At 43.2% G+C, this 26445-nt stretch overlaps 2 protein-coding genes and 1 long non-coding RNA gene across 3 annotated transcripts; all 3 read left to right on the plus strand.

Annotated features, from left to right (window-relative positions):
* Window positions 1–1198: 1198 nt before the first annotated feature.
* Window positions 1199–3948, plus strand: LOC129847103 (uncharacterized). The gene is made up of 3 exons (XR_008758376.1): window positions 1199–1468; window positions 3536–3598; window positions 3778–3948. It is a non-coding gene; the product is annotated as an uncharacterized LOC129847103 (long non-coding RNA).
* Window positions 3949–4086: 138 nt separating this feature from the next.
* LOC129847099 (transcriptional regulatory protein AlgP-like) lies at window positions 4087–10349 on the plus strand. Its single transcript, XM_055914900.1, has 7 exons — window positions 4087–4095; window positions 4261–4350; window positions 4582–4700; window positions 4871–5006; window positions 5134–5400; window positions 8788–9564; window positions 10323–10349. The coding sequence occupies exons 1-7, from the start codon at window positions 4087–4089 to the stop codon at window positions 10347–10349; spliced, it is 1425 nt and encodes a 474-aa protein (XP_055770875.1).
* LOC129847098 (uncharacterized) lies at window positions 9784–14549 on the plus strand. The gene is made up of 3 exons (XM_055914899.1): window positions 9784–13851; window positions 13996–14071; window positions 14192–14549. Exons 1-3 carry the CDS (start codon window positions 10408–10410, stop codon window positions 14296–14298), a joined length of 3627 nt encoding a protein of 1208 aa, XP_055770874.1. The 5' UTR covers window positions 9784–10407; the 3' UTR covers window positions 14299–14549.
* Window positions 14550–26445: the final 11896 nt, after the last annotated feature.

The following is a 26445-nucleotide window of genomic DNA, read 5'->3' on the forward strand; positions in this document are numbered from 1 at the left end:
TAGAATTCAAGGCACACTTAACCAGCATGGCTACCACAGCATTCTGCAGCGATACGCCAGCCCATCTGGTTTGTGTTTAGCTGGAGTGTCATTTGTTTTTCAACAGGAATATGACCTAACCCACCTCCAGGCTGTGTAAGGGCTATTTGACCAAGATGAGTGATGGAGTGATGCACCAGATGACCTGGCCTCCACAATCACCTGACCTCAACCCAATTGAGATGGTTTGAGATTAATTGGACCGCAGAGTGAAGGAAAAGCAGCCAACAATTGCTCAGCATATGTGGGAACTCTATCAAGACTGTTGGAAAAGCATTCCAGGTGAAGCTGGCTGATAGAATGCCAAGAGTGTGCAACGCTGTTATCAAGGCAAAGGGTGGCTACTTTGAAGAATCTCAAATATTAAATATATTTGGATTTGTTTTAACACTTTTTTGGTTACTACATGATTCCATATGTGGTTCATAGTTTTGATGTCTTTACTATTCTACAATGTAGAAAATAGTAAAAATAAAGAAAAACCCTTGAATGAGTGGGTGCATCCAAACTTCTGACTGGTACTGTATAGCTTACACCAAAGTGTAAAATCTATATATTTTGAGCAAAATAGTGCGTCTCGGCGTCTATGATTTATGCTTAATGATGTGGACTGCAAATGACATAATGATGGGAGTAGGCCTGGGCTCACAGAAATAAGAATGAATAGAATGGGCTTGGAACTCTAACCCTGGATATTGACTGGTAAACTCATGGGTACACTCCCAATGGCTGCCTGGTATTGTGACGCAATAATTTCAATGGTATTTTGGAATTTCTATTCATTCTTATTTCTAAGCCAGTTTAATATTCAGTAGCATTCAAGCTTTAGCAACCTCAGACGAAGTACGATATTTTACCGGCTCATTACGGAGACCGAAGTAGGCCTAGACTTGTAACATGGACGGCGACGAGGCTCGAAAAGTAAGTCAATTTCTATCGCTATAGGCCTAGCCTTGAAATTATTGTCTGTAGACAGTTTTTGTATTGATTAGACTGAAAAATGTATGGAAAAGGATGCATGTCTGGGGTTATGTGTAAATCCCCTGCTCCCAAAAAGGCTCTTACATATTCATTTTTATTTACAAATACAAAAAAAATTGCATGGATGGACATTGACAGGAATAAAACCTAGTATTGACGTGGATGTACTGTCCTAATACACCCTCACATGGCAATTTTGATCCGCATAGATACTAATCATCTAGACCACAGGGATTGGTGGAAGTCATGCAAAACAGTTTTTTCCGCCTTCATGTAAAGATGGCACTGAAGCAGACACATTGAGCACACGTTTGACATGTCAAAGCTTGTTGTACTAATTACATATGCCACCAACAAAGGGGATGGATACAATTTGGGATTTTAACTTTCCTGACCAGGACAGTCACGCAATACTGGAATATAAAAGAAAACCAGAAACCCTGAACATGTGAGTAGATATATTATTAATGAGCTAGCAATGCTGTGTGTGCGCTCATCCGGAAAACGAGTGTGCGTGGCTTTTGACAATTCAGTATGGGGTGCATGTCCAACTGACCGTCAGCTGGCTAGAGATCGTGTGTGTGGTGTAACGTTACGGATTCAAATAACCCATTGAATGTCAGAATACAACTATAACGATTATATTAATTCTAAGTATAATAGATTGAAGCTAGTATAAACTGCTGATCGTCTCTTATGGGAACATGTAGCACAAATCTATTGCTTCATGCTAATGCTAGCTAGGAAGGTTTAGAAGTTTTGGTAGGGGCGCGTCAGTTTTAGCTAGGTGGCTGTCACTGGCTAGAAATCGTGTGTATGGTGTACTGATTCAAAGAAACCATCAGATGAATTTTCAGAAAATAATTCATTATTTGGCTAATAGATTGACGTTAGTATCAATTGCAGATATCTTATGAGAGAAGGTCGCATTGTTAGTCTATGCTCGCTAGCTAGTCAGCTAGCTTAGTTTGCTAGCTAGCTAATAATTTTGATGTCAGATCCACTTAGCTAGCTAGTTCTTACCAGTGTCTGGATATCGGCGTTTCAGAGCAAGTTCAACCATCATTTCCCCTGGGAATGCTGTGCCATGGTGTTGTATCCCTAGATTAGCAATGTATGTGTTTGTAGCTGTCAGTCAGTGTCATACAGGTTCGATTGTATCACTATCAGAATAAAATGATATGATACCAAGGTAAAACGCAGTAACTGCAGCCAAGGGCAGGTTGAAACCAAGCTTAAGTTCAGTTACTGCCATTTACCTTGGTTTCACAGTAACTTTTTGCAGTTACTGCTAATACTACCCCCATTTTCTCCAAAACACAATACAATAGAGGCAGGAAACTTGTCCACTGACTCGCCAGACATGACCCTATGTGAACCAAGGTCCTCTACTCCACCAATTAATTCACACATAAAACGGTCAACCGAATCGTTTCTAGTCATCTCTCCTCCTTCCAGGCTTTTTCTTCTCTTGATTTTATATTGTGATTGGCAACTTTCATAAATTAGGTGCGTTACCGCCACTGACCTCGTTCGTTTTTCAGTCACCCACTTGGGTATAACCAATGAGGAGATGGCACGTGGGTACCTGCTTCTATAAACCAATGAGGAGATGGGAGAGGCAGGACTTGCAGTGCGATCTGCATCAGAAATAGACCTGACTTCTATTTTAGCCCTTTGCTATGCAGACGCTCGTTGGGGCGCCCAAGCAGTGTGGGTGCAATAATTGAATAATATAGATTTCTAAAGTCATTTTGGTGTAGTCAGCCTGTTAGTCGTGATAATGCTTTGAATCCATCACTGCAAATAACTGAGTTTCGAAATTGAATCGAATACATGTGGTTCACATTTTAGGGTTGAGGTATGATTCTGTGGAAGGCTTGGCAACAGAGTGCACCTGTTGCAGCAAGCCCAGGCACAACTGGAGGTGCGCTTTATGGAGCGGGCACACCTTAAATAAGCCTGTAGACTATATCAATAGGTTAAGGCTACAATATCCTTTCATAGTGTGTATATCAGTACAACAACATAGGTCTATCAGATAGCGGACGTTTGAGGGGCATAGGGCCTACCTTTTCTGGAGACACAGGATAATCAAGTTTCCGTTATGACACCACTTGTTTATAATATTAGTCAATATACCTACTATGTCAAAACGTGCAGGTTAAGAAGAAGAAAATGTGAGTAGGCCTAGGATAATGCTTTGTTCGTTCTTCATATTAATGTCGCTTCACATTTGTATAATTCTAAAGATGGATGATGAAAGTCTATGAGATGAATATGTAGCCTACAGAATCAGTCATCATGTAGGCCTACGGCTAGTTGACTACTTTAAGAATAGTTTAACAATGTAAATGGATCAAACAAATTTGTTATAGATATGAGCTTGATTCAACATTTTTCATGCAAAGTGAATTGGAATTATTGCAAACCAAGTGACAGGGATGGGGTCTACTATGAAAACCCTTACCAAAACCCCACGTCTTTTGTCATGATTTTGTCTCTGTCTTTGTAGGGGTTACAGGAAGCCCCAGAGAGGACATTCCCTGTATTCTTCAGAGGAAAACTGGGGGAGAAGGTTAGTGTGATAGTATGACATTCCAAATGATCTGAGATCCTCAATTTCTTTCAAATTAAATGTTACCTAATTAAATATTTTTAATGACTTCCTTCCCATTTCCAGTCCTAATTCCACAACCATTCCCACTGTAGTATCCATTGCCCTGACTTTGAGGTTTGTTAAAACACAATCCACAGCTCCATCAGGAGACCCCAGGGTTTGACCTGTTGGACCCCAACATGAGAGTCATAGATGTTGGTTATAACTGCCTCCACGACAAACACCTGAAGTGTTTTTTCCGCCATCCGGAAAGGAAGAAGCGGCTGGTGAAGCAAGGCCTCATCACCTCAAATGAGAAGGCATGGCAAACCTCCTTTTTCTTTCCAAAATCTAAAAGTGACACTTATATGGAGCTGAGAAAATTGGACAGGTGTAAGCAATATGATGGCTAGGTGAAATGTTTGCCATTTTGCTTAGTTTACACAAATCCAAGTCTACAAGTGCATATGGTCATTGTTAGTGCAGGTTGTAAAAGAGAATGTGTTCTTAATGTCTTACCTGGTTAAATAAAGGCAAAATCAATCAATATTGGGGTAGGGGTTAGAGGTAGATTTGGGATTGGGTGTTTGTACACATGAACTTCCTCTAAAAATGGCTCTTTTGTGGCGCCTCCCTTTCAGGTGCTGTGTACGTGTAAAGAGTACAATCGCTACAGTGGCTACATCAAGTCAGTTCAGTTGCTGTGGGAGAAGCAGTGCTGTGCCCAGCAGGTTAGAGTGGTCTACTTTCTAGATACACAATTATAAAAAGACAAAAGCTATATTGTAAGACACACCTTTCCATGCGTTTTATTTTACTGTGCATTTAACTTGCTGTCGCTCAAGGATCGGGAAAGGGTTTTCTGATCACGTGACAAGACCAGGAAAAACTTGTGGAAGGCAAGGGTGCAAATTAATCTCTCTCTCTCTCTCTCTCTCTCTGTCTCTCTCTGTCTCTCTCAGAAAAGTATTTTGAAACAGTTCCTAGTCTTGCAGCAGCAGGGGGAGGTTCCGTCCCACATCTCACTGACGGATATTAGAGAATGGCTCATTGCCAAGGGCAGGAACTACTTCAAGAACACGTGAGTGTTATTAGAATCTTTTACCCAAATTTCTTTAAAAAAACATAAGCAAAGGTGTGGAATCACGTTGACCTCCTATCTATTAATAACTTAAGAAATACATACGGTGGACAGTTTGAGTTGTAGAAAAATGAAGGTAAATCATGTTTTATGTTCCCTTGTATGTGAAGGTTTCAGAGTGAAATTAAAGAGGGGAAGAACCTTTACTTGGCCGAACTGGCTTGGGAGGTGAAACGACGCCTCAGGCTTGAGGAGCTGGAAAGAGAAGTGTGCAGGGAGCTGCGCCTGGAGCGCCGAATTGGACAGGTAAGGATGGAACAGCGGCACTCCTAGGGCTGATATCAACTCATAGTTGCTTAAGCAGCAGTAGGACCTCAGTGTTTCTGTTGATATCTTCATCCATTTGCCTCTCTCTCTCACCCGTCTCTCTTAGCCTGGTAGCCAGATGGGAGATTGGAGACCCCTGGGCATGGAGACACACACACCTCTGGTAATGGACTCTCCCTTCAGACACTTTACCTCCTCGATGGACACTCTTTCCAGTCAGATCTCGACTAAGAACCTCAAGGTTGCTAGGCTACATACTGCCAGACCACGTTCTGCCAGACCACCAACTGAAAGACCTAGCAGTGACTCTGATCACTCTGGAACCTTTTCTACTGTGATGACCTGCTCACCACATTCAGCTAGCCCGTCAGTGGTAGGTCATTTTGGTCATGAACAAGTTCCCAGCTTTCACTCTTTGGGGGCTGTAGACATATTACTGCTTCCCTATCTCCCATCTCCTGGGAAATCCATATCCAAGTACAGTGGCAAGAAAAAGTATGTGAACCCTTTGGAATTACCTGGACTTCTGTGTAAATTGGTCATAAAATGTTATCTGATCTTCATCTAAGTCACAACAATAGACAAACACAGTCTGCTTAAACTAATAACACACAAATAATTGTACTTTTTCATGTCTTTATTGAACACACCGTGTAAACATTCACAGTGCAGGGTGGAAAAAGTACATTCAGCAAAAAAAATAAACCTCCCTTTTTTAGGACCCTGTCTTTCAAAGATAATTCGTATAAATCCAAATAACTTCACAGATCTTCATTGTAAAGGGTATAAACACTGTTTCCCATGCTTGTTCAATGAACCATAAACAATGAATGAACATGCATCTGTGGAACGGTCGTTAAGACACTAACAGCTTACAGACGATAGGCAATTAAGGTCACAGTTATGAAAACTTAGGAAACTAGAGAGGCCTTTCTACTGACTCTGAAAAACACCAAAAGAAAGATGCCCAGGGTCCCTGCTCATCTGTGTGAACGTGCCTTAGGGATGCTGCAAGGAGTCATGACGATTGCAGATGTGGCAGGGGAAATAAATTGCAATGTCCGTACTGTGAGACGCCTAAGACAGCGCTACAGGGAGATGATCGTCCTCGCAGTGGCAGACCTTGTGTAACAACACCTGCACAGGATCGGTACATCCAAACATCACACCTGCGGGACAGGTACAGGATGGCAACAACAACTGCCCGAGTTACAGCAGGAACGCACAATCCCTCCATCAGTGCTCAGACTGTCCGCAATAGGCTGAGAGAGGCTGGACTGAGGGCTTGTAGGCCTGTTGTAAGGAAACCGGCAACAACGTCTCCAATGGGCACAAACCCACCATCGCTGGACCAGACAGGACTGTCAAAAAGTGCTCTTCACTGACGAGTCATGGTTTTGTTTCACCAGGGGTGATGGTTGGATTCACGTTTATCGTCGAAGGAATGAGCGTTACACCGAGGCCTGTACTCTGGAGCGGGATCGATTTGGAGGTGGAGGGTCTGTCATGGTCTTGGGCGGTGTGTCACTGCATCATCGGACTGAGCTTGTTGTTATTGCAGGCAGTGTCAACGCTGTGCGTTACAGGGAAGACAACCTCCTCCCTCATGTGGTACCCTTCCTGCAGGCTTATCCTGACATGACCCTCCAGCATGACAATGCCACCAGCCATACTGCTCGTTCTGTGCGAGATTTCCTGCAAGACAGGAATGTCCGTGTTCTGCCATGGCCAGCGAAGAGCTCGTATCTCAATCCCATTGAGCACGTCTGGGACCTGTTGGATCGGCGGGTGAGGGCCCCCCCCAGAAATGTCCTGGAACTTGCAGGTGCCTTGGTGGAAGAGTGGGGTAACGTCTCACAGCAAGAACTGGTAAATCTGGTGTAGTCCATGAGGAGGAGATGCACTGCAGTACTTAATGCAACTGGTGGCCACACCAGATACCGACCGTTACTTTTGATGTTGACCCCCCCCCCCCCCCTTTTGTTCAGGGACACATTATTACATTTCTGTTAGCCACATGTTCAGTTTATATCTCAGTTGTTCAATCTTGTATGTTCATACAATTATTTACACATGTTAAGTTTGCTGAACATAGATACAGTTGACAGTGAGAGGACGTTTCTTTTTTTGCTGAGTTTGTGAACCCTTGGTTTTAATAAATGGTTGACCCTACTTTGGCAGCAATAACCTCAAAGTTTTCTGTAGTTGCAGATCAGACCTGCGCAACGGTCAGGAGGAATTTTATACCATTCCTCTTTACAAAACTGTTTCAGTTTAGCACCGCTCTCTTGAGGCCCTGCCACAGCATCTCAATCGGGTTGAGGTCAGTACTCTGACTGGGCCACTACAGAAGGCATATTTTCTTCTGTTGCAGCCATTCTGTTGTTGATTTAATTTCGGTGTTTTGGGTCGTTGTCCTGTTGCATCACCCAACTTCTGTTGAACTTCAATTGGCGAACGACCTTAAATTCTCCAACAAAATGTCTTGATAAACTTGTCAATAAATGTTTCCATCGATGATAGCTAGCTGTCCAGACCCCGAGGCAGCAAAGCAGCTCCAAACCATGATATGATGCTCCCTTCACCATACTTTACAGTTGGGATGAGGTTTTGATATTGGTGTGCTGTGCTTTTTTTTCTCCACACAGTGTTGTGTGCTCCTTTCAAACAACAACATTTTATTTCATCTCTCCACAGAATATTTTGCCAGTAGCGCTGTGGAACATCCAGATGCTCTTTTGCGAACTTCAAACGTGCAGCAATGTTTTTATTTGGACAGTCGGTGGCTTCTTCCGTGGTGTCCTCCCATGAACACCATTCTTGTTTAGTGTTTTACGTATCGTAGACTCGTCATCAGAGATGTTAGGATGTTCCAGAGATTTCTTTAAGTCTTCAGCTAACACTCTAAGATTCTGCTTAACCTCATTGAGCATTCTGCGCTGTGCTCTTGCAGTCATCTTTGCAGGACGGCCACTCCTAGGGAGAGTAGCAACAGTGCTGAACTTTCTCCATTTATATACAATTTGTGTAACCGTGGAGTGATGAACATCACGGCTTTTAGAGATACTTTTGTAACCCTTTCCAGCTTTATGCAAGTCAACAATTCTTAATCTTGGGTCTTCTGAGATCTCTTTTGTTTGAGGCATGGTTCACATCAGGCAATGCTTCTTGTGAATAGCAAACTCAAATTTTGTGAGTGTTTTTTTAGGGCAGGCAGCTCTAACCAACATCTCCAATCTCGTCTCAATGATTGGACTCCAATTAGCTTTTGGAGAAGTAATTAGCCTCGGGGTTCACATACTTTTTTCAACTTACACTGTGAATGTTTAAATGATGTATTCAGTATAGACAAGAAAAATACAATCATTTGTGTGTTATTAGTTGAAGCAGAATGTGTTAATCTGTTGTTGTGACTTAGATGAAGATTAAATCTAATTTTATGACCAATTCATGCAGAAATTCAGATAATTCCAATAGGGTTCATATACTTTGTCTTGCCACTGTATTTGGATGAAATTATGTAATATGCGTTTGCCACTTTGGTAAATGTAAAAAGTCTAGATGAGGAAGATGATTAAGTTGCAACAATGGAGACCACACATTTGATATATAATAATTGCAACAACAAAAAATGAAAGGTATACTTGTTATATTTACTTAAAAAATATTTTGGATATGGATTAACATGTGTTTTGATTTCCAACATAATGTAAATCTGAATCAATTGTGTTGATGTACCTTTCTGTGTTCATATATACAGATGACTGTTAGGGACTTGCTGCTCATGATTGGGCACATAACAAGCTCAGTATTGGAGGAGGTAAATGGCATCCTGATCCCTGCCTTGGTTGACCTTATAAGGCTGAGAGCTTCAGAAAGTGCTGCAGAGAGTTTGCTCCCCATCAGCAGAGACACCAACGAAGATTCAACCCAGGGCTCTGTCAGCTGTACCTCCTTACTCTCCAAAGTCAATGTGATCTGTCTCACTCAGAGTCCTGACAGTAGGTCCTCCCCAATCTCCATTGATGAACCAGTCACTGCTGTCCAGACTTGTTGTAGCAGCAGTTCTCTGTCCAGTGAGGAACGAGCACACTCTTCCTCCAGTCAGATCTCTACTAAGAACCTCCTGGCTACTAGGCCACGTTCTACCAGGCCCCAATCTGCCAAACCGCCACCTGTTAAACCATCACCTGCTAAACCACCATCTGATAAACCGTCATCTGCTAAACCACCATCTGATAAACCACCATCTGCTAAACCACCACCTGCTAAACCACCATCTGCTAAACCACAATCTGCTAAACCACCACCTGCTAAACTACAGTCTGCTAAACTACAATCTGCTAAACTACCACCGGCTAAACTACAATCTGCTAAACCACAATCTGCTAAACCACCACCTGCTAAATTACAGTCTGCTAAGCTACAATCTGCTAAACCACCACCTGCTAAACTACAATCTGCTAAACCACAATCTGCTAAACCACCACCTGCTAAATTACAGTCTGCTAAACTACCACCGGCTAAACTACAATCTGCTAAACTACCACCTGCTAAATTACAATCTACTAAACCACCACCTGCTAAACTACAATCTGCTAAACCACCACCTGCTAAACTACAATCTGCTAAACCACCACCTGCTAAACTACAATCTGCTAAACCACAATCTGCTAAACTACCACCGGCTAAACTACAATCTGCTAAACCACCACCTGCTAAATTACAATCTGCTAAACCACCACCTGCTAAATTACAATCTACTAAACCACCACCTGCTAAACTACAATCTGCTAAACCACCTACTGCCACTGACTACTCTGGAACCTTATCTGCTGTGGTAGGTCGTGGGCATGTCATCCCTGTCAAACTGACCTTGGCCCCTTTCTCCTCCTTACTCTCCAGCGAAGAGACCAACACCAACCTCCCCTCCAGCAGCCGCCCCTCCTCGTGCTCTATCAAGCTTTTAGACAGTAGGAGTGACATTCCTTGCTCCCTGGCTGTGAGCTCTATTTCAACTGTTCCTGGACATGACTCTAGCAGCAGCCCTGTGCGGGAGAATCAATTTGCTACTGAGGTCTCGTCGATCTGCCTCAGCCAAGATAGAAATGGCCAAGGAGGGAGTGTGACACCTCCAGCCCCTTTGGATGTTTCCCTCCCCTCCATTATTGAGCGGGCTGGTGGACTTGTATGTTCCGTCATCTCCAAGTCTTTAGCAATTGTGGAGGCGCGGTCAAGTGTGAATGGTGAGGAGGACTCTCCATCTCCCACCACAGTCTCCCATTCTCCTACAAGGGTGTTTGTCAGCCACTTAAGGAGTAGCCCACTAGGTGAGGACCTTGTAGATTCAACACTTGCGGATGTTATCTCTGTCCTGAAAATGGAGGGAATTCTTTCCTCCTCTCCGACTTTGGAGGAGGAGCTGCTTGATCTCTCCTCCAGTTGTTCTTCGTCATCCAGCGAAACACTGCAATGTGTGTCTGTTGGCCCTCTTGGCAGTGGGTCGGAGACGTCCTTGAAACTTCTTGGGGGTCGTACTCTGAGTATCGCCACCCCAACGGCCCATGTTATCACAGAGGACTTAGAAGTCTACAGTGATGAGATCATTGACGAAATCCTTATTATAATGAGGACCAAAAAAGATGATGACAGTGGAAGTGACGTCTCTGGTGCATCAACACCATGCAGCACACCAGCACCACAGAGCCGGTCCTCTTCTGCACTGAGGGGAGTGCTTCCCCATGACAGGAGGATACTCAGCACAACACTGCTTGGAATCCAGAACACACTAGACAGTGAGAACCTCTCAGGAGAGTGCTCCATCTCACCACAGGACAATGCCAGAGTCCTGGAGATGATAAAGTTGCTGCAGAGGTGCCTTGATGGGACACCCTCAGAGTCCTCCATCCATATCACAGATGTGGCTTCACCCTTGGGCTTTCCTCTCCCTGTATCTCTCCATGCTGTTCAGTCGTGTGTATTTGCCACTGACAAAGACCTAAAGGCAGAAAGAGTGAAGGGAGTCTTTGAAAGCCTGAGATCCCAGTTTATGAGCTACTCCATCAAGCCTGTGAGTAACATCATTACCAGGGCAACAACAAAGATGGCTGCCTCCAATCAGGTTAGTTTAGAGACACCCCAGGCAGCATCAGCAAAATCAGATGCTGTGGCTCAGAACCTTATTAGTTCGGTTTTATTTCAAGTTGCCAATGTGTCCTGCTCTGATGACATAGAGGGTCTGGGTGATCATCTCAGATGCCCCTCAACTTTGACCAGAGTTCTGACACCTTTGACCTCTGAGAAAGCTACACTGACACCTGCTGTTCTGAAGATCAGAAGGGAGATGTGTAAGGAAGTGGCCACCGAACTCCAGAGTTTCTTGATCAAGGAATCCCTTACTGGCACCCAGACACCATCCAATGGACATGCTTGCACTTCTGGTTCTGCCCCAAGGGAAGCTGTGCGGGACATCCTGAGGAAAACCAAAGAGGAGGCTTCCAACAAAAGCCTGAATAATATTTTCTCTGTTAATTTGGATGAGCGGCTCACAGACTCCATTGCAGATGCCTTATATCCAAAGCTGCATGACACATTGGAGTCCAAGAGAGAGCTGCAGGCTTCTTATTACAGCTCCCAGATCAGCTGCAGCCTCAGCCCCTTTGAAGTTGAGAGCAGCCTAGCGCTCCAGGAGTTCACTGACCCACTATCTGAGTCAGTATTGTGTCTCCTGGATAGGACATTTGGAGATAAAGCTCAGAACTTAAAGACAGGCGGGGGTGTTTTACAATATGTTACAGACCCAACCTATAAGAAGCTTTTGATTGGACCCCACACCAACGACGTCAATGTGGTTGTGCACACGATTGCAGTAGAGGAGTTGCCTGTTGAGGGTTGTATTGCGCAAAGTGAGGCCATTCATGGCCTTCACAAGAAGCAAGAGTTACCTTCCAGTGGCAGAGGGTATGAGACCCCGAGCCCTACTAATTGCCTGCTGGAGGGTGTAGTGGGCAAACTGGTACGGAAGATGCTATTTCAGGGCCTTGACATCCCTGAGGTACCCATGAACGACAGCCGCTCTGAGAGCTTTAAGCTACAGTATGAACTGGTTGCGAAGCTTTGTCCTCTGATGGTAAGGACACTCATGGCTACAACCATAGCCAATCAACCACCTACTATTCAAGAAGCAGTGATGTCTTCCGAGAACATCCATGTGAAAGAGCTGTGTGAGGCAGGTATCAAACCTCTCAAAGAGAACCATGTACCCGATGACTCTGAGACAAACATCATGGTCAGAAGGGCTTTGAGTGAAATTGAATCCTGTATGATTGAGACCTCCGACGAGGACTCTCCCAGTCTACATTCCACACCAGAGGTGGTTGTAGACCTGATCACCAAGCTGCTTCATGGGTATGAGCTTGACTCAGAGGACTTTGCATCACCTGTGTCATCCCCAACCACCACTCTCTCTGATGTGGCAATGGACATGGTGGTTTCTGTCCTTCGGGACATGTCCGATTCTCCAGACGTTACCTCAGCATTGGAAATGACCAAGGATCTCAAGACGCCGTACTCCCGCCCCTCAAGTGCAAGGATTGTAAGTGCCCTCTGCAGAGAGCTGGAGGAGCACATGGGCTCTCCTGATGCTCTGAGGCGAGCTTTGAGCCGCGGCAGCGGGGAGATGACAACAGCCATTGCAAGTGCAGTCACCAGGGAAGTCAACCGTCTTGGTTCAATCGTACCCAAAGTCTCTGTCCGGCCGCTCTCCTCAGACATCTGCATAAGGACAGAGCAGGACAAGGTCATGGTTAAGAGCCGATGTGGCTCGGCTGAGGTGAAGGCAGCCCAACCGGTGTATATTATTGTTCACGTAGAGGCGGTGATGGATATCATTGTCCGGCTGCGGTCTCTGATTGTTCCTCGGACTCAGGATAAACTGGCCAGCTGGACCCTAGTTGAGGATGTGACCAACAAACTGTCCAGTGCTCTGTGGGTGAGGGTGACTAACAGGTGGAGGGAAGCAAATGTCTGCCTGAAGGCAACAGACATCTTTCAGCTGGTGCTGTCTGTGCATAGAAAGTTGATGCAACGCTATGGCACAGAGGAAGCCCTACAGAAGATACTGTGCCACAAGGCACCCAAGCTGCACAAGGACATTGTCTGTCTTGTCACGAACGCAATTATGGATGCACCATCCAAACTTCAAGGCACCAAAAATCTGGAATCTACACTCAACTTGAAAGAATTGACAGCCTTGTTTAATGAAATGACAACCCGTCAATCTTTGAATAAGAAAGCTGAGCAGAGCAGCATCAAGACTGAGATTGAACAGCCGGAGTGGTCCACTGTGGAACAAGTGACATCCGGTTCCAGCAGCTTCACTAGGGAGCTTATATTAGAAGAAGTCCTGATGAAGCTTGTCAAGAAGATATGCCATATGCCAAAAAGGATCAACAAACATCAGCGCATCCAGATCAGTGATCTGGTGACTGAGCTGATCCGATTGTTTGATGATGAGGTGGCCAAATATCTGATTGAGGAAATGGGAAGCCAGCAAAAAAGTTTCAATTCTAAGATGACATCGAAGCTGGCAGATGCCATCTACACTGACCTTGGGAAGGTCAAGCGTTTGAAACGCTCCTTGAAAATTGACGATTTATTTGAGGATCAGGAGATGCTTTCCATTGTCTCTGTCATTGTTTCCCACAAGCTACTGGGCATCTTAAAACCCTCAGTGCCCAGCGAGACCTCAGACCTTGAAGACTCATGCAGTGATGATGTGGAGGATGCGGAATCTGAGGGGGTGCATTATGCCACCGGCAGAAAGGTAAGACAAGCTCAGATTACTCTTGAATGGTCATTGGTTGTGCTTTTTGATATCGGCACCAGTAAATATAGTTGTATAATTATAGGAATATGTAAAGGAAGTGAAATTGATGTTTAATTGTGCATCTTTGAATTCTGATCACAGTCCAAGATGAGCATTGTCCTTAAAGACACTACGGACCAGCCAGAGATGTACATTGCTGTGGATTCTCCACCTATGAGTGTGTATTAATGGGGGGAAATGTTCTTATGGGACAATTATATATAAAGAAGTAATAAATTGTTGTTTTATCAGACAATTGTCCATCTGAAATTCTTACATATTTTCATCTTCTTGCCAGTTAAATTATCCAAGATGAGGAAAGGCATCCGGGACTTCTTCTGGGGAGTCCAGAAGGCCTGGAAACGCTTGGTCACCTGCAAGTCCTCTGGCTCCTCTGATGGGTAGCCTGGATGACGTGCAGCCCATGTCAGTTGCTTTTGCCAGGCTACATCTGAGGAGGACACCACAACTGGCCTCAATACAACATTTTTATTTTTGTTGTTCATTTTTGTTGTTCATTTTGAGTCCCCTAATGCTGCTATATTTGAACCAGGCTGTCAGTGGACTAGCTTACCATTAGTTTATAACTATGTATTTTATTTTTCAATCACTTACATACTTTTTAATGGTTGTTTTAATAAACCATTTGTATTGCAGATTTTGATTAATATTGTATCTTTTATCATTTTTAATTTAGGTATTCATTTGATGACATGGGACTAAAGCGTAGTTTATACCCTACATACATACACAATAAATAACTTCAAGCAGCTACACAAAAAACACTACACAAGAACGTAGGATCAGCATTTTGTGAAGCGTTCTTGTGTTGCACATGAAGGGTATGAACTAGGCTTAGTCATTTTATGACTTCTATAAGGGTATATAATGGTATCCATACTGCAGTATTAAGATATTCATTATGGAGCTTTATATTATAGTAGAAATAATGTAAATGAATAAAAGTGAATTGATGTATGTCAACTTGATGGTGATATTTGCTTGCTCAACAAAAGCTATATTGGTGTTAGACGGTCTGAAGTTGCCTGACATTCAGGTATTTATTTAATTGGCACGGCCCTGAAAGAGGTAGAAAAGGCCTCAAGATGGCGACAAATATCTTCTATCAGAAAATCGAATCAATGTATTTATCACATGTGCTGAGTAGAACAGGTGAAATGCGTACTTACATCTTCCTCTAACTCTCCCTTGGCAGAGAAGGGCTTGATGAATCATATATAGTATATTGAATTCAGAGTTTCTAGTGTGAAATACAACAGTGCTGTCTGACAAATTAATTAGCAGTATTAAAGCAGTGTAATATACACTGAGTGTACAAAACATGAGTGCTCTTCCCATGATATAGATGGACCAGGTGAATCCAGGTGAAAGCTATGATCCCTTATTGATGTCACAGTGTAGAGGAAGAGACAGGTTAGTGAAGTATTTTTAAGCCTTGAGACTATTGAGACATGGATTGTGTATGTGTGCCATTCAGAGGGTGAATGGGCAAGACAAAGTATTGAAGTGCCTTTGAACGGGGTATGGTAGTAGGTGCCAGGCACACCGATTTGAGTTTGTCAAGAACTGCAACGCTGCTGGGTTTTTGACGTTCAACAGTGTCCCGTGTGTATCAAGAATGGTCCACCAACCAAAGGACATCCAGCCAACTTGACACAACTGTGGGAAGCATTGGAGTCAACATGGACCAGCATCCCAGTGTAATGCTTTTGACACTTTGTAGAGTCCATGCCCCGACGAATTGAGGCTGATCTGAGGGGAAATAAAGGGTGCAACTAAATATTAGGAAGGTGTTCCTGATGTGTTGTGCACTCAGTGTATATACTTCAGGTTGTATATATTTGAAGTTACCGGAGCTTGTGAGTCTTACGGCCAGCTGTCTTATTCTTGCATGTATTCTGCATCTGGAACCGTGAAGCCTGGCACGTGAGTTTAGTATGATGTGACATATGATATTTATGCACCACATGTTTATGTGACTACTCTATGTTTGCCTAACTTGGGGAGACAAAGAAAGTAATACTTACTTTCAGAAGAGGACTTAGACATATTGAAAAAGAGGACTTTATCATGGCCCATTCATCCTAGCAGGGAAGCCCCTCTCTCAGAGGCCGAGGCGAAGAGGAGCAGTCGTAAGCCCACTCCATGTGAGTGGCTTTACTGTAACCTCAGGCACAGTGGAACGGGGGAAACTCATCCGTATAATTGTGTTGAGGAGATCCAGACTGCATTTCAGATGGCACCCTATTCACTATACAATAGGGCCCATAGGGGTCTAGTCAAAAGTAGTGCACTGTATAGAGTGTCATTTGGGATGCAGGTACAGACTCAGCTTTAATAAGGGGATTAGGTCTGCTAGCCAGTGTTCAGTCTCTCCCTCTCCTGCAGGCATGCTCATGTACAATAAGGTGTTTTCGGGGCATGATGACTCAGCTCATCGGTCTACCAAGCTCACCTTTTGTAGTGTGGTGTTTATACTGCTGCTACACCTTAATCAGGACCTCCTCCCCCGGCTAATTAAGTATCTGGTGAACGAGATGACCTTAATCAGAACTTGTGGGCCAGTAAGTTGTGTGGCAACCCTGCCTGTTAGTAGTTTGACACACATAATGCTTTACTTGAAGGCTACCTCCATTAGGACTTCATAACACATTTATACAACGGGTGGGTATAATCCGGGATGCTGATTGGTTAAAAGCGCATTCCAGCCGGTGTCTATTCCACAAGTTACCACCAGCTAAATCTATGACATTAAAATGCTTATGTACTCTGTTCCATCTGACTGTCTCATCAGCCCAGGCAGGGAAGTTACAAACTTGATCTCCACTTTAAAAAGCATCTAGACATTATCTCACATTTTTTTTAGTTGTAGACTAACATTTCGTTTTTAACAGCGGAGATTTGTATAAACATTAGTCTCCGACATTTGCAACATTGTTAATAAGATAATTATGTTCTCAATGTTCATAAACTGAACTTCAATTAAACTACTTGGTCTGTTACCAAGAATTTGTAAGGTTCTTGTTGAAATGAAACAGAGGCCAGAATGGTCAGAATGTTTATTTACGAGAGCTCTGCCTATCATTTCCTGTACGTTGGTCTATATACCTCACATTTTGTCATAAATGTCCCTCCTCCTCTCCGAGACAATGACAATATAGCTCACAAGTCTTCTCCTACTCATACATTGTCTGCCACCTGTTATACAATCTACTACAAGCCCAAGGTCTCTCCCCTCCCTGGGTGGGGACAGAATGTCCTGTAAGGAACACAGTAGTGCAGCTTGTCTGTCGATAGCTCTTATCATTTGTTTCACACTTGCACCCTGCTTACATACTAAAAAGGAACAAAAAGTCCTTGTTCTAATTCTGACTAAAACTACACACATCAGATTTATGATTCTCATAAATTTCATACAACGACAGGGTCGAATTCTGTTAGTTATAGTTCTACGTTAAATGTAAACATCATTTAGTCATTATTCATAACATTCATAACAAATGTCAATTAAAAAACGTAAAACGAAACGAAGGGCAGCTATTTTGCATTCTTTCCAGCTCCAGTTTGAAGTTATTGTGTTAGCTGTGTTGTTGGCTAGCTCCTCTGAACAATAGTGTCCTAATAAGAGAGCACTTTTTTTATGCCGGGTGATATCGTACCTGATTAGCTCATTGTTATTGATGTGTCCTCGAAGCCGGTGTTTGGAGGGTATTGTCACGCCCGCTCCCACTCCCCCTCCACGACAGGCTACCCGTCTGTACATGCACCTGTCACCATCACTACGCGCAGCAGCGCTCATTGGAATCACATGGACTCCTTCACGTGGTTGATTGCCCCTGTATATCTCTGTTCCTCGTGGGGTTCCCTGTGTACGCATTACTTGGTGTTGTGTGTTCCTGTCCAGACGCTGTTCCTGTTCTGTTTAATGTCTTTCAGTTATTAAACCTTCACTCCCTGTACCTGTATTGGCACTTCGTCTCAGGCCTATAAACACCCGTGCCAATATATCCTCCAAACACCAGCTTCTCCGGCATTACCACTTAAATATCCACAATCATTGGAGGCTGGAAAGTCCCACCTAAAATTGAATTTGCTCATCAGAGGGCCCGTCGCTGCTTGCTTCAAACAAAGCACAACGCTGGAAATCTGTCCGCATCCACAGAAACTAGTCCCATCGTTCTATGATGAACACAGATGGTTTTATATCAAATTTAGAGAGAGCGGTAGAGAGACTCTGACACAGATGTACTGCCAGTTCCTTGTTGGTTTGGCTGTACACTGAGTGTACAAAACATTAGGAACACTTTCCTAATATTCCATTGCACCCCTTTTGCCCCCAGAACACCCTTGTCGAGGCATGGACTCTACAAGGTGTCAAAAGCGTCCCATAGGGATACTGGCCCATGTTGATTCCAATGCTTCCCACAGTTGTGTCAAGTTGTCTGTATGTGTTTTGGCTGGTGGACCATTCTTGATACACACAGGAAACTGTTGGCACCTACTACCATACCTCGTTCAAAGACAATTCAATCTTAAATCTTTTGTCTTACCCATTCACCCTCTGAACGGCACACATACACACTCCATGTGTAAGGTGTGTAATGTAAGGTTTGAAGCAAGTTTTCTGCAATTCTACATATTTTGCTATGGGACAGTGAGATCTTTTTATAACAAATATCATTCAATTATACTCCATATGCCATGGGGCACAGATAAAAAATGTGCAGTTTTACAGTTTATTTGCTTCAATTTTACCCATTTTGCCATGTGGTGGATATAAATGTTTGCAGATTTAAAGCAAATTTCCTGCAATTCTACACAGTTTGTAATGACTTATGCCATGTTAAAAAGATATGAGTGTGAATGACTAACAAAATAAATGGGTGCCCTCTGGAGGTCAGGGCCCCTCGGCACGGCATCTGGCCATAATTATTACTAGTTTAGATAGCCGGCTAAACTACACTACATTACAGGGAGTTGGTTCCCCGTTTGCTGCTATAACACTAGATGTTGGAACATTGCTGCGGGGACTTGCTTATGTTCAGCCACAAGAGCATTAGTGAGGTCGGGCACTGATGTTGGGCGATTAGGCCTGGCTCGCTGTCGGCGTTCCAATTCATCCCAAAGGTGTTCGATGGGGTTGAGGTCAGGGCTCTTTTCAGGTGAGTCACCGATCTCGACAAACCATTTCTGTATGGACCTCGCTTTGTGCATGGGGGAATTGTCATGCTGAAACAGAACAGGGCCTTCTCCGCACTGTTGCCACAAAGTTAAAAGCACAGAATCGTTTAGAACGGCATTGTATGCTGTAGTGTTAAGATTTCCTTTCACTGGAACTAAGTGGCTCAGCCCGAACCATGGAAAACAGCACCAGACCATTATTCCTCCTCTAACAAACTTTGCAGTTAGCAGTATGCATTGGAACAGGTAGCATTCTCCTGGCATTCGCCAAACCCAGAATCGTCTGTCATTCCAGATGGTGAGGCTTGATTCATCACTCCAGAGAAAGTGTTTCCACTGCGGCGAGCTTTACACCACTCTAGCCGACGCTTGGCATTGTGCATGGGGATTTAAGGCTTGTGTGCGGCTGCTCGGCCATGGAAACCCATTTCATGAGGCTCCCGACAAACAGTTCTTGTCCTGACGTTGTTCCCAGACGCAGTTTGGAATGCGGTAGTGAGTGTTGCAACCGAGGACAGGCAATATTTACGCGTTACACTCTTCAGCACTCGGCAATCCCGTTCTGTCAGATTGTGTGGCCTATCACTTTGCGGTTGAGCCGTTGTTGCTCCTGGACATTTCCACTTCACAATAACAGCACTTACAGTTGACTAGGGCAGCTCTAGCAATGCTGAAATTTTACCAGCTGACTTGTTGGAAAGGTGGCATTCTATAACGATGCCACGTTGAAAGTCACTGAGCTCTCCAGTAAGGCCTAGGGAAATTGCATGGCTGTATGCTTGATTTTATATACCTGTCAGCAACGGGTGTAGCTAAAATAGCCGAATCCACTAATTTGAAGCGGTGTCCACATACTTCATGTATATGCACATCCACATTTTACTGAGTACATTTTTTGCTTGGGTACGTGTAACGAGCATTACCGAAGGTGGCTCCCTTTCCTGTTCGGGTGGCGCTCGGCGCTCGTCGTCGCCGGTCCACTAGCTGCCACCGATCCCTTTTTCCCTTTTCGTTTGGTTTTGTCTAATTGTTTTCACCTGTTCATTGTTTGGTTGTTAGAGTGGTGTTATTTAAGTTCGTTTAGCCCGCTTCTGTTTGTGCGGGCTTGTCCTTCTGTTTTTGTATGAGGTGTTACGTGTTTATTGGGGTTTTCCACTGTCCGGATTATTTTTTCCAGTGTGTACTGTATTGGAGTGGATTTTACGCCAATGTTTTGACGTTACCAGTTGTACTTCTGGTTGGACATTAAAGTGTGGTTTTTCCCCGTATCTTTGTTCTCTGCGCCTGACTCCTCACCCATTTTCCTCATCGATCGTAACAGTACGTTTATTTCTTTATTTTTGGTCGGGGGGCCCTCTAGCAGTCGGGGGCCCTATGCAACTGCTTATGTCGCGTATGCCTGGAACCGGCCCTGATGGCCAGTGTACAAAGCCACCTCTGTACCTTTTGACATTCTATACCCTGAGTTGCTCAATATCAAGTACGCCATTTAGCAGACGCTTTTATCCAAAGGTTGAAAAGAGTTTGAAGATTCCTTTTTCATTGTCTGTTGTCATGTTTTAACCAGTGCTACATCACAAAGAGAGCAGTCTCCTTGCCAGACAAATGCATGTGTTGAATGCAGTATACTTAGAGATGTGACTGACAAGTGTACATCTCCCTATATGTATGTGTCATGGGTCAGGGTTACAAATACTGTACATGTATTCCCTGAGAACTGGTGGCTCTTTTCTCTCCCTCACAGCACCTAATGAGAGATAGAGGAGACTCAGCTATAGTCTGAACACACACTCCAGAGCCCAACTATGAGAAAAATCAATATGTGAACCTATTACTCCACTAGAGCACAGTGGCTCTAAATTGCTTTCTGCTTCAGCGGGTAAACATTAGAAAGCTGATGTCTCCTTCATGTCTGGAAAGCATGAATAAACATGATTTAAGGAAGGAAATTAATATTATGTAATATGAATCTAATGACCAGAAGGAATGTATTGAATTAAGCTGCCTATTGTATATAAGCGGACTAAAATTATACTATGGCATTATTCATTGTCGGGTAAAGTCAGTGATATGAGATATGGTATGTATATTGAGGCAAGTAGAACATGGGAAGAACGAGGCTTAAAGTCAGACTTAAGAACAGCCAACAGTTGTGCATCAGGCAAGTGCATTACCAAAGTCAGACTTTTGTGGAAAGCCCACTGATGACCTTTCTTTGAAGTCATGTTATTATAATCTTTGTGGTTTATTATTCAAAAAGTGATAGCATCATTGTTGACCGGACCTAAGGAGGATGTTAAAAGAGAAATTTTGTCAACTCTGTGTGAAAATAAATCACCCTACAGCTTTTTCTTGTATATTCTTCTCAGTGCTGAGAATAAATAATCAGAGGCCATAAGGCTGCCTGTTAATCCGTCATCTCTGTACTCTTTTCTTCAAGTCATCCTGGCCAGGGACGGCACTGGGGTAGGCAGGTCAATGACTTGTCTATCTCAAATCAAAAAGATTAAAGAACCAGTGCTGCTGTAGGGGATCACACATCATTTTAGGCCCTTAGACTGAAATCAGACATAAAAAATTAACCGTGGTAAATATCTGAGTACTTCAGAATAATTTATCACTTGCCTTCTGATTTGATGTACCATTTAATGGGCACACTATCTGACAGACTCCCACAGCAGTGGGCTCTAAATGGTAATATAGTGTTACTAACTGTGTTACAGTAGTTTAGAACAGTAAAGCACATCATCTAAATGACCCTAAAATCCTATTAGCCTTTTTCTTAACCTTTGTCTTTTCCTTTATATATTCAATTATGATGTAATTATGTCAAATAAAACAATATGTCTCACAGCAAATGACTATCACACTTCTGCTGATGCAGTAAAAGGGATTTGTCTGAATTGGTATCAATAGATTCCCCAACTTTCTGAAAACCGTCCCTGTGATGATGTTTGAATAAACAACAATGAAGCCCTTTCAATCTGATATTCCTATCAGGGTGGGATTCAATAGAGCCATACTCACAGGTTGCATTGAGCCTCCCAAATGGCACCCTATTCCCTATATTGTGTACTACCTTTGACCAGGGTAGAGCACTATACAGGGAATAGGGTGCCATTTGGGACGTAGCAACAGATAAGACAGTTGGAGTTATGCACAAATGTCCCAATAAGACAACCCAGTGAGTTATGAGAGACTCAATCACTCGATAACAGTGCCACTGATGACAATTTGGAAACTTCCTGTCAGTGCCAGACAGACATTTTAATTGTAGTAGGCCTTGCTGAACTCATTGTCGACAGACAGACAGACAGACAGACAGACAGACAGACAGACAGAGACAGAGACAGAGACAGAGACAGAGACAGACAGACAGACACAGAGAGAGAGAGAGAGAGAGAGAGAGAGAGAGAGAGAGAGAGAGATGAACAGGACAAAAACAAAACAAATTAAACTGGAAAGGGGCACTGATAAGGCTTTGAAATGTTTTAGAAAGAAATTTTGCCTCAAAATTATTCAGAGCAGACAATCGTTCATTTCAGTCAGAGGTAGTCTTGACTGAATTCCATCTTAAAATGAGGGAAAAAGAAGACCCAAGTTTGCCCCGTCCTAAATAGCAATACAAATATTTAAAGTTAGGGTCAAGTGGGGGTAAGTAAGCATTTCACTGTAAGGTCTACTACACCTGTTGTATTCAGTGCATGTGACAAATAACATTTTATTTTATTTGATGACACCTGACATTGTGATGTGACCACTGTGCTAAAAAATAAATACATAAATATCCTGTGGAAAAATAGATTGTATTTACAACCACTGGGAAATCATTTTGCACTGTGTGAATCTTTTGTGTTTCCACAAGTTTCTTATGTATTTAAGTTTTGAGCTTTGGCTGCCTACTTAATTTCCTACATGCCTTTTGAGAGCCCTCATCCTAGAATCTTCACTATGAATCCCGGTGACCCTCACAACAGTTCTAATAAAAATGTATGTATTTTGTTTCAGACTACTTGAAAGTTTTTAGACTTCTATGCCCTCAGAGGATTTAAGCATAACTTTATGTACCCCCCCCCCCTTCATAATCTATAACTAAAAAATAATGACTGCCTCTGTAGCCAAAATGTCAAGATTTGTCCAAATCATTTTGCTTTTTGAAAAACTGTCAAACATCAACTAATGTGTTATAGATTAGGCAATTAGTAAAAAAATGAAATCTGTTTGTTCTCAGTACAGCTGAATTGATTATAAACTAGTAAGTAAGTAAACAAACATGTTTGTTTACTCTCCTTCCTCACATTGCCAGAGGCTAATACACAAATCCATGCTGACATTTCCTCCTTATGTCCCCCATTATTGTTTCCCCTGCTTAACACACATCCTGCTTATTAACAATGTAAAAAATAAAGGAAGGGATATTGTTCCAGACTACTGGATTTGGGAGTCAGACATGAGTAAACGGACATGAGTCCAGAGACTGTCCAGTAAACAGTGGCTAACCACAACAAAAAGGTGATACAATACGGTCAAAATCATACTGGCAGGAAAGGCCTGGTATGTCCTTTTCAGACGACCTGTCAACTGATCTCTGTATCTCAAACTGTAACTCTAGATGTCCAGTTGGATAATAGTGTTATTGTCAGCGATTAGGTAAATGGATAAACGGAGTCAGGCGCAGGACACAGGTATGAGTGATAATCTGAATTTACTCAAAAATGTAAGCAATGTTCCAACAAGTAAAAATAGAAATATCCAGAGCACAAAGAACGAACCCACATGACAATGACAATCACTCACAAAACAGAAAGGGGAGCCAGAGGGTAAATAAGGAACATTGATTATGGAATGGAAACCATAATGATAATAAATATAAAAATAAAACGAAAATGAAACATGGATCGGTGGTGACTAGAAAACCGGTGACGTCGACCGCCGAACGCCGCCCGAACAAGGAGAGGGACCAACTTCGGCGGAAGTCGTGACAGTTATCTATAATATTTTAAATACCATGCTGTTCTGTCAATGATAATCTTGGTATCTGACATACTGTAAGTGTAGAGGTATTTTATTCCTATCCATATGCAATATTGTAAATACCATTCTTAAATCACCACAAATGCATAAACTAAATCTCTTTTCCTGTCAGTTGCTAGGTTTCCATCCAATTCGCGACAGATTTTCAAGTGAATATTCAAAGTTCTGCATGAAAAAAATATGCATATTTTCCCACTAGTGTGTTTCCATCAAATTGACTTGTTACAGATTAAGACGTAGTGCACATAAAATAACTTTTGCGGTTAAATTCCCATGTGCCGGGCCTCCCGGGTGGCGCAGTGGTCTCGAGTAGCTGCGCCACCAGAGTCTCTGGGTTAGCGCCCAGGCTCTGTCGCAGCCGGCCGCGACCGGGAGGTCCGTGGGGCGACGCACATTGGCTTAGCGTTGTCCGGGTTATGGAGGGTTTGGCCGGTAGGGATATCCTTGTCTCATCGCGCTCCAGCGACTCCTGTGGCGGGCCGGGCGCAGTGCGCGCTAACCGAGGGGGGCGGGTGCACGGTGTTTCTTCCGACACATTGGTGCGGCTGGCTTCCGGGTTGGAGGCGCGCTGTGTTAAGAAGCAGTGCGGCTTGGTTGGGTTGTGGCTTTCGACATGGCTTTCGACCTTCGTCTCTCCCGAGCCCGTACGGGAGTTGTAGCGATGAGACAAGATAGTATTTACTAGCGATTGGATACCACGAAAATTGGGGAGAAAAGGGGATACGATTTTAAAAATTAAATATAGTTTGGTGAAAAGGGCAGTGTCCTGTTTTTTTGGGAGCAGTTTTCAGTTGTGTACATTGCATATGTCTTAGTAAAACGCCCTTGATGTTTATTATGATGTTATGGGGGTGGGGAGGGAATGCAACAATATTGTATATTGTTTGGGTAAAAAATATGGGGTCAATTTCACGCCTTAAGTATTGAATTCAAAATAAAATAAATTGTAAACATTAGAAATAAAGTAAAAAATGTGTGAAGAATGAGAGAAGTGATGGATGTTGAGAGAATCGTTTGTAGATTTGTAAAAAAAAAGGAGCAGAACTAATTTAAAAGCAGAACAAATTATTTGAAAACCAATTTAAAAATAGTCTTTCATTTGAACTTTTCAAACAACCAACCCTATTGAATCCATTTCGCTCTTGCCTGTGTAACGGATGTGAAATGGCTAGCTAGTTAGCGGGTACGCGCTAGTAGCATTTCAATCAGTTACGTCACTTGCTCTGAGACTTTAAGTAGGGTTTCCCCTTGCTCTGCAAGGGCCGCGACCTTTGTGGAGCGTTTGGTAACGATGCTTCATGGGCAACCGTTGTTGATGTGTGCAGAGGTTCCCTGGTTCGCGCCCGCGAAGGGACGACGTAAAGTTATACTGTTACATTGATGCTGTTGACCCGGATCACTGGTTGCTGCGGAAAAGGAGGAGGTTGAAAGGGGGGTGAGTGTAACGGATGTGAAATGGCTAGCTAGTTAGCGGGTACGCGCTAGTAGCATTTCAATCAGTTACGTCACTTGCTCTGAGACTTAAGTAGGGTTTCCCCTTGCTCTGCAAGGGCCGCGGCTTTTGTGGAGCGATGGGTAACGACGCTTCGTGGGTGTCAGTTGTTGATGTGTGCAGAGGGTCCCTGGTTCGCGCCCGTGTCGGGGCGAGGGGACGATGTAAAGTTATACTGTTACACCTGCAGTTACTACCTTTGGTTAGATGACTTGGATCTTTGCTTTCACTGACAGTTTTTTTCCCGATTGCGAGTTTTGGTGGTTTTATTTTGTCCTACTCAGTTGTGTAATTTTATGATTTCATGTCTATAGACTGTTTAGTGAGGAGCTAAACCAGAAATTGCTTCTGCTACATTTTTCAAGTACCATTCCTGAGATGACTAATACAAGAAATGATTGACAGTCATTTTCAGCGATCTATATAACCGGTCTAGGTTCCTGATCATATTGGAGCTCCCTGCTATGTGTTGCTCTGGATGTCTTAGTCTAACGTCTGTAACTAGATGCTTAAAAACCTGTAGAATGAGAGTAGTTACTCAATATCTTTCTGTTGTTCAAGGCTCAAACACCTATGGGTCCATTCGGCAAAACCACTCCCACCATCACCGACCAAAGTTGCAGCCATTGTGTCCTTTCCAAATAGCCTATATTTTTTGTATTTAATTACTTGTAAACTTCATACTTTGTATTAGTTCCAATAGGCCTCCAGTGTTGTTGTTTGCTTGAACAGTCACTGAGGCCTTATTTAACGTTAAACGATAGTTATTTCAGATGCAGCAGGTTTAGATACTTAGCTAACTAGCATGGATAGCTTAGCACCAA

The sequence above is a fragment of the Salvelinus fontinalis genome, unplaced genomic scaffold (genome assembly GCF_029448725.1).
Source record: "Salvelinus fontinalis isolate EN_2023a unplaced genomic scaffold, ASM2944872v1 scaffold_0703, whole genome shotgun sequence".
Classification (NCBI taxonomy): Eukaryota; Metazoa; Chordata; class Actinopteri; order Salmoniformes; family Salmonidae; genus Salvelinus; species Salvelinus fontinalis.

Excerpts from the sequence above, each read along its gene's own strand:
- LOC129847099 (XM_055914900.1), top strand. Across the intron at positions 4,701-4,870 it reads AGGAACTACTTCAAGAACAC|GTTTCAGAGTGAAATTAAAG; the intron begins GTGAGTGTTATT and ends TTGTATGTGAAG. Across the intron at positions 5,007-5,133 it reads TGGAGCGCCGAATTGGACAG|CCTGGTAGCCAGATGGGAGA; the intron begins GTAAGGATGGAA and ends CGTCTCTCTTAG.
- LOC129847098 (XM_055914899.1), top strand. The coding sequence starts at position 10,408 with ATGGAGGGAATTCTTTCCTCCTCTCCGACTTTGGAGGAGGAGCTGCTT. Across the intron at positions 13,852-13,995 it reads ATTATGCCACCGGCAGAAAG|TCCAAGATGAGCATTGTCCT; the intron begins GTAAGACAAGCT and ends TTCTGATCACAG. Across the intron at positions 14,072-14,191 it reads TGTGGATTCTCCACCTATGA|TTAAATTATCCAAGATGAGG; the intron begins GTGTGTATTAAT and ends TCTTCTTGCCAG.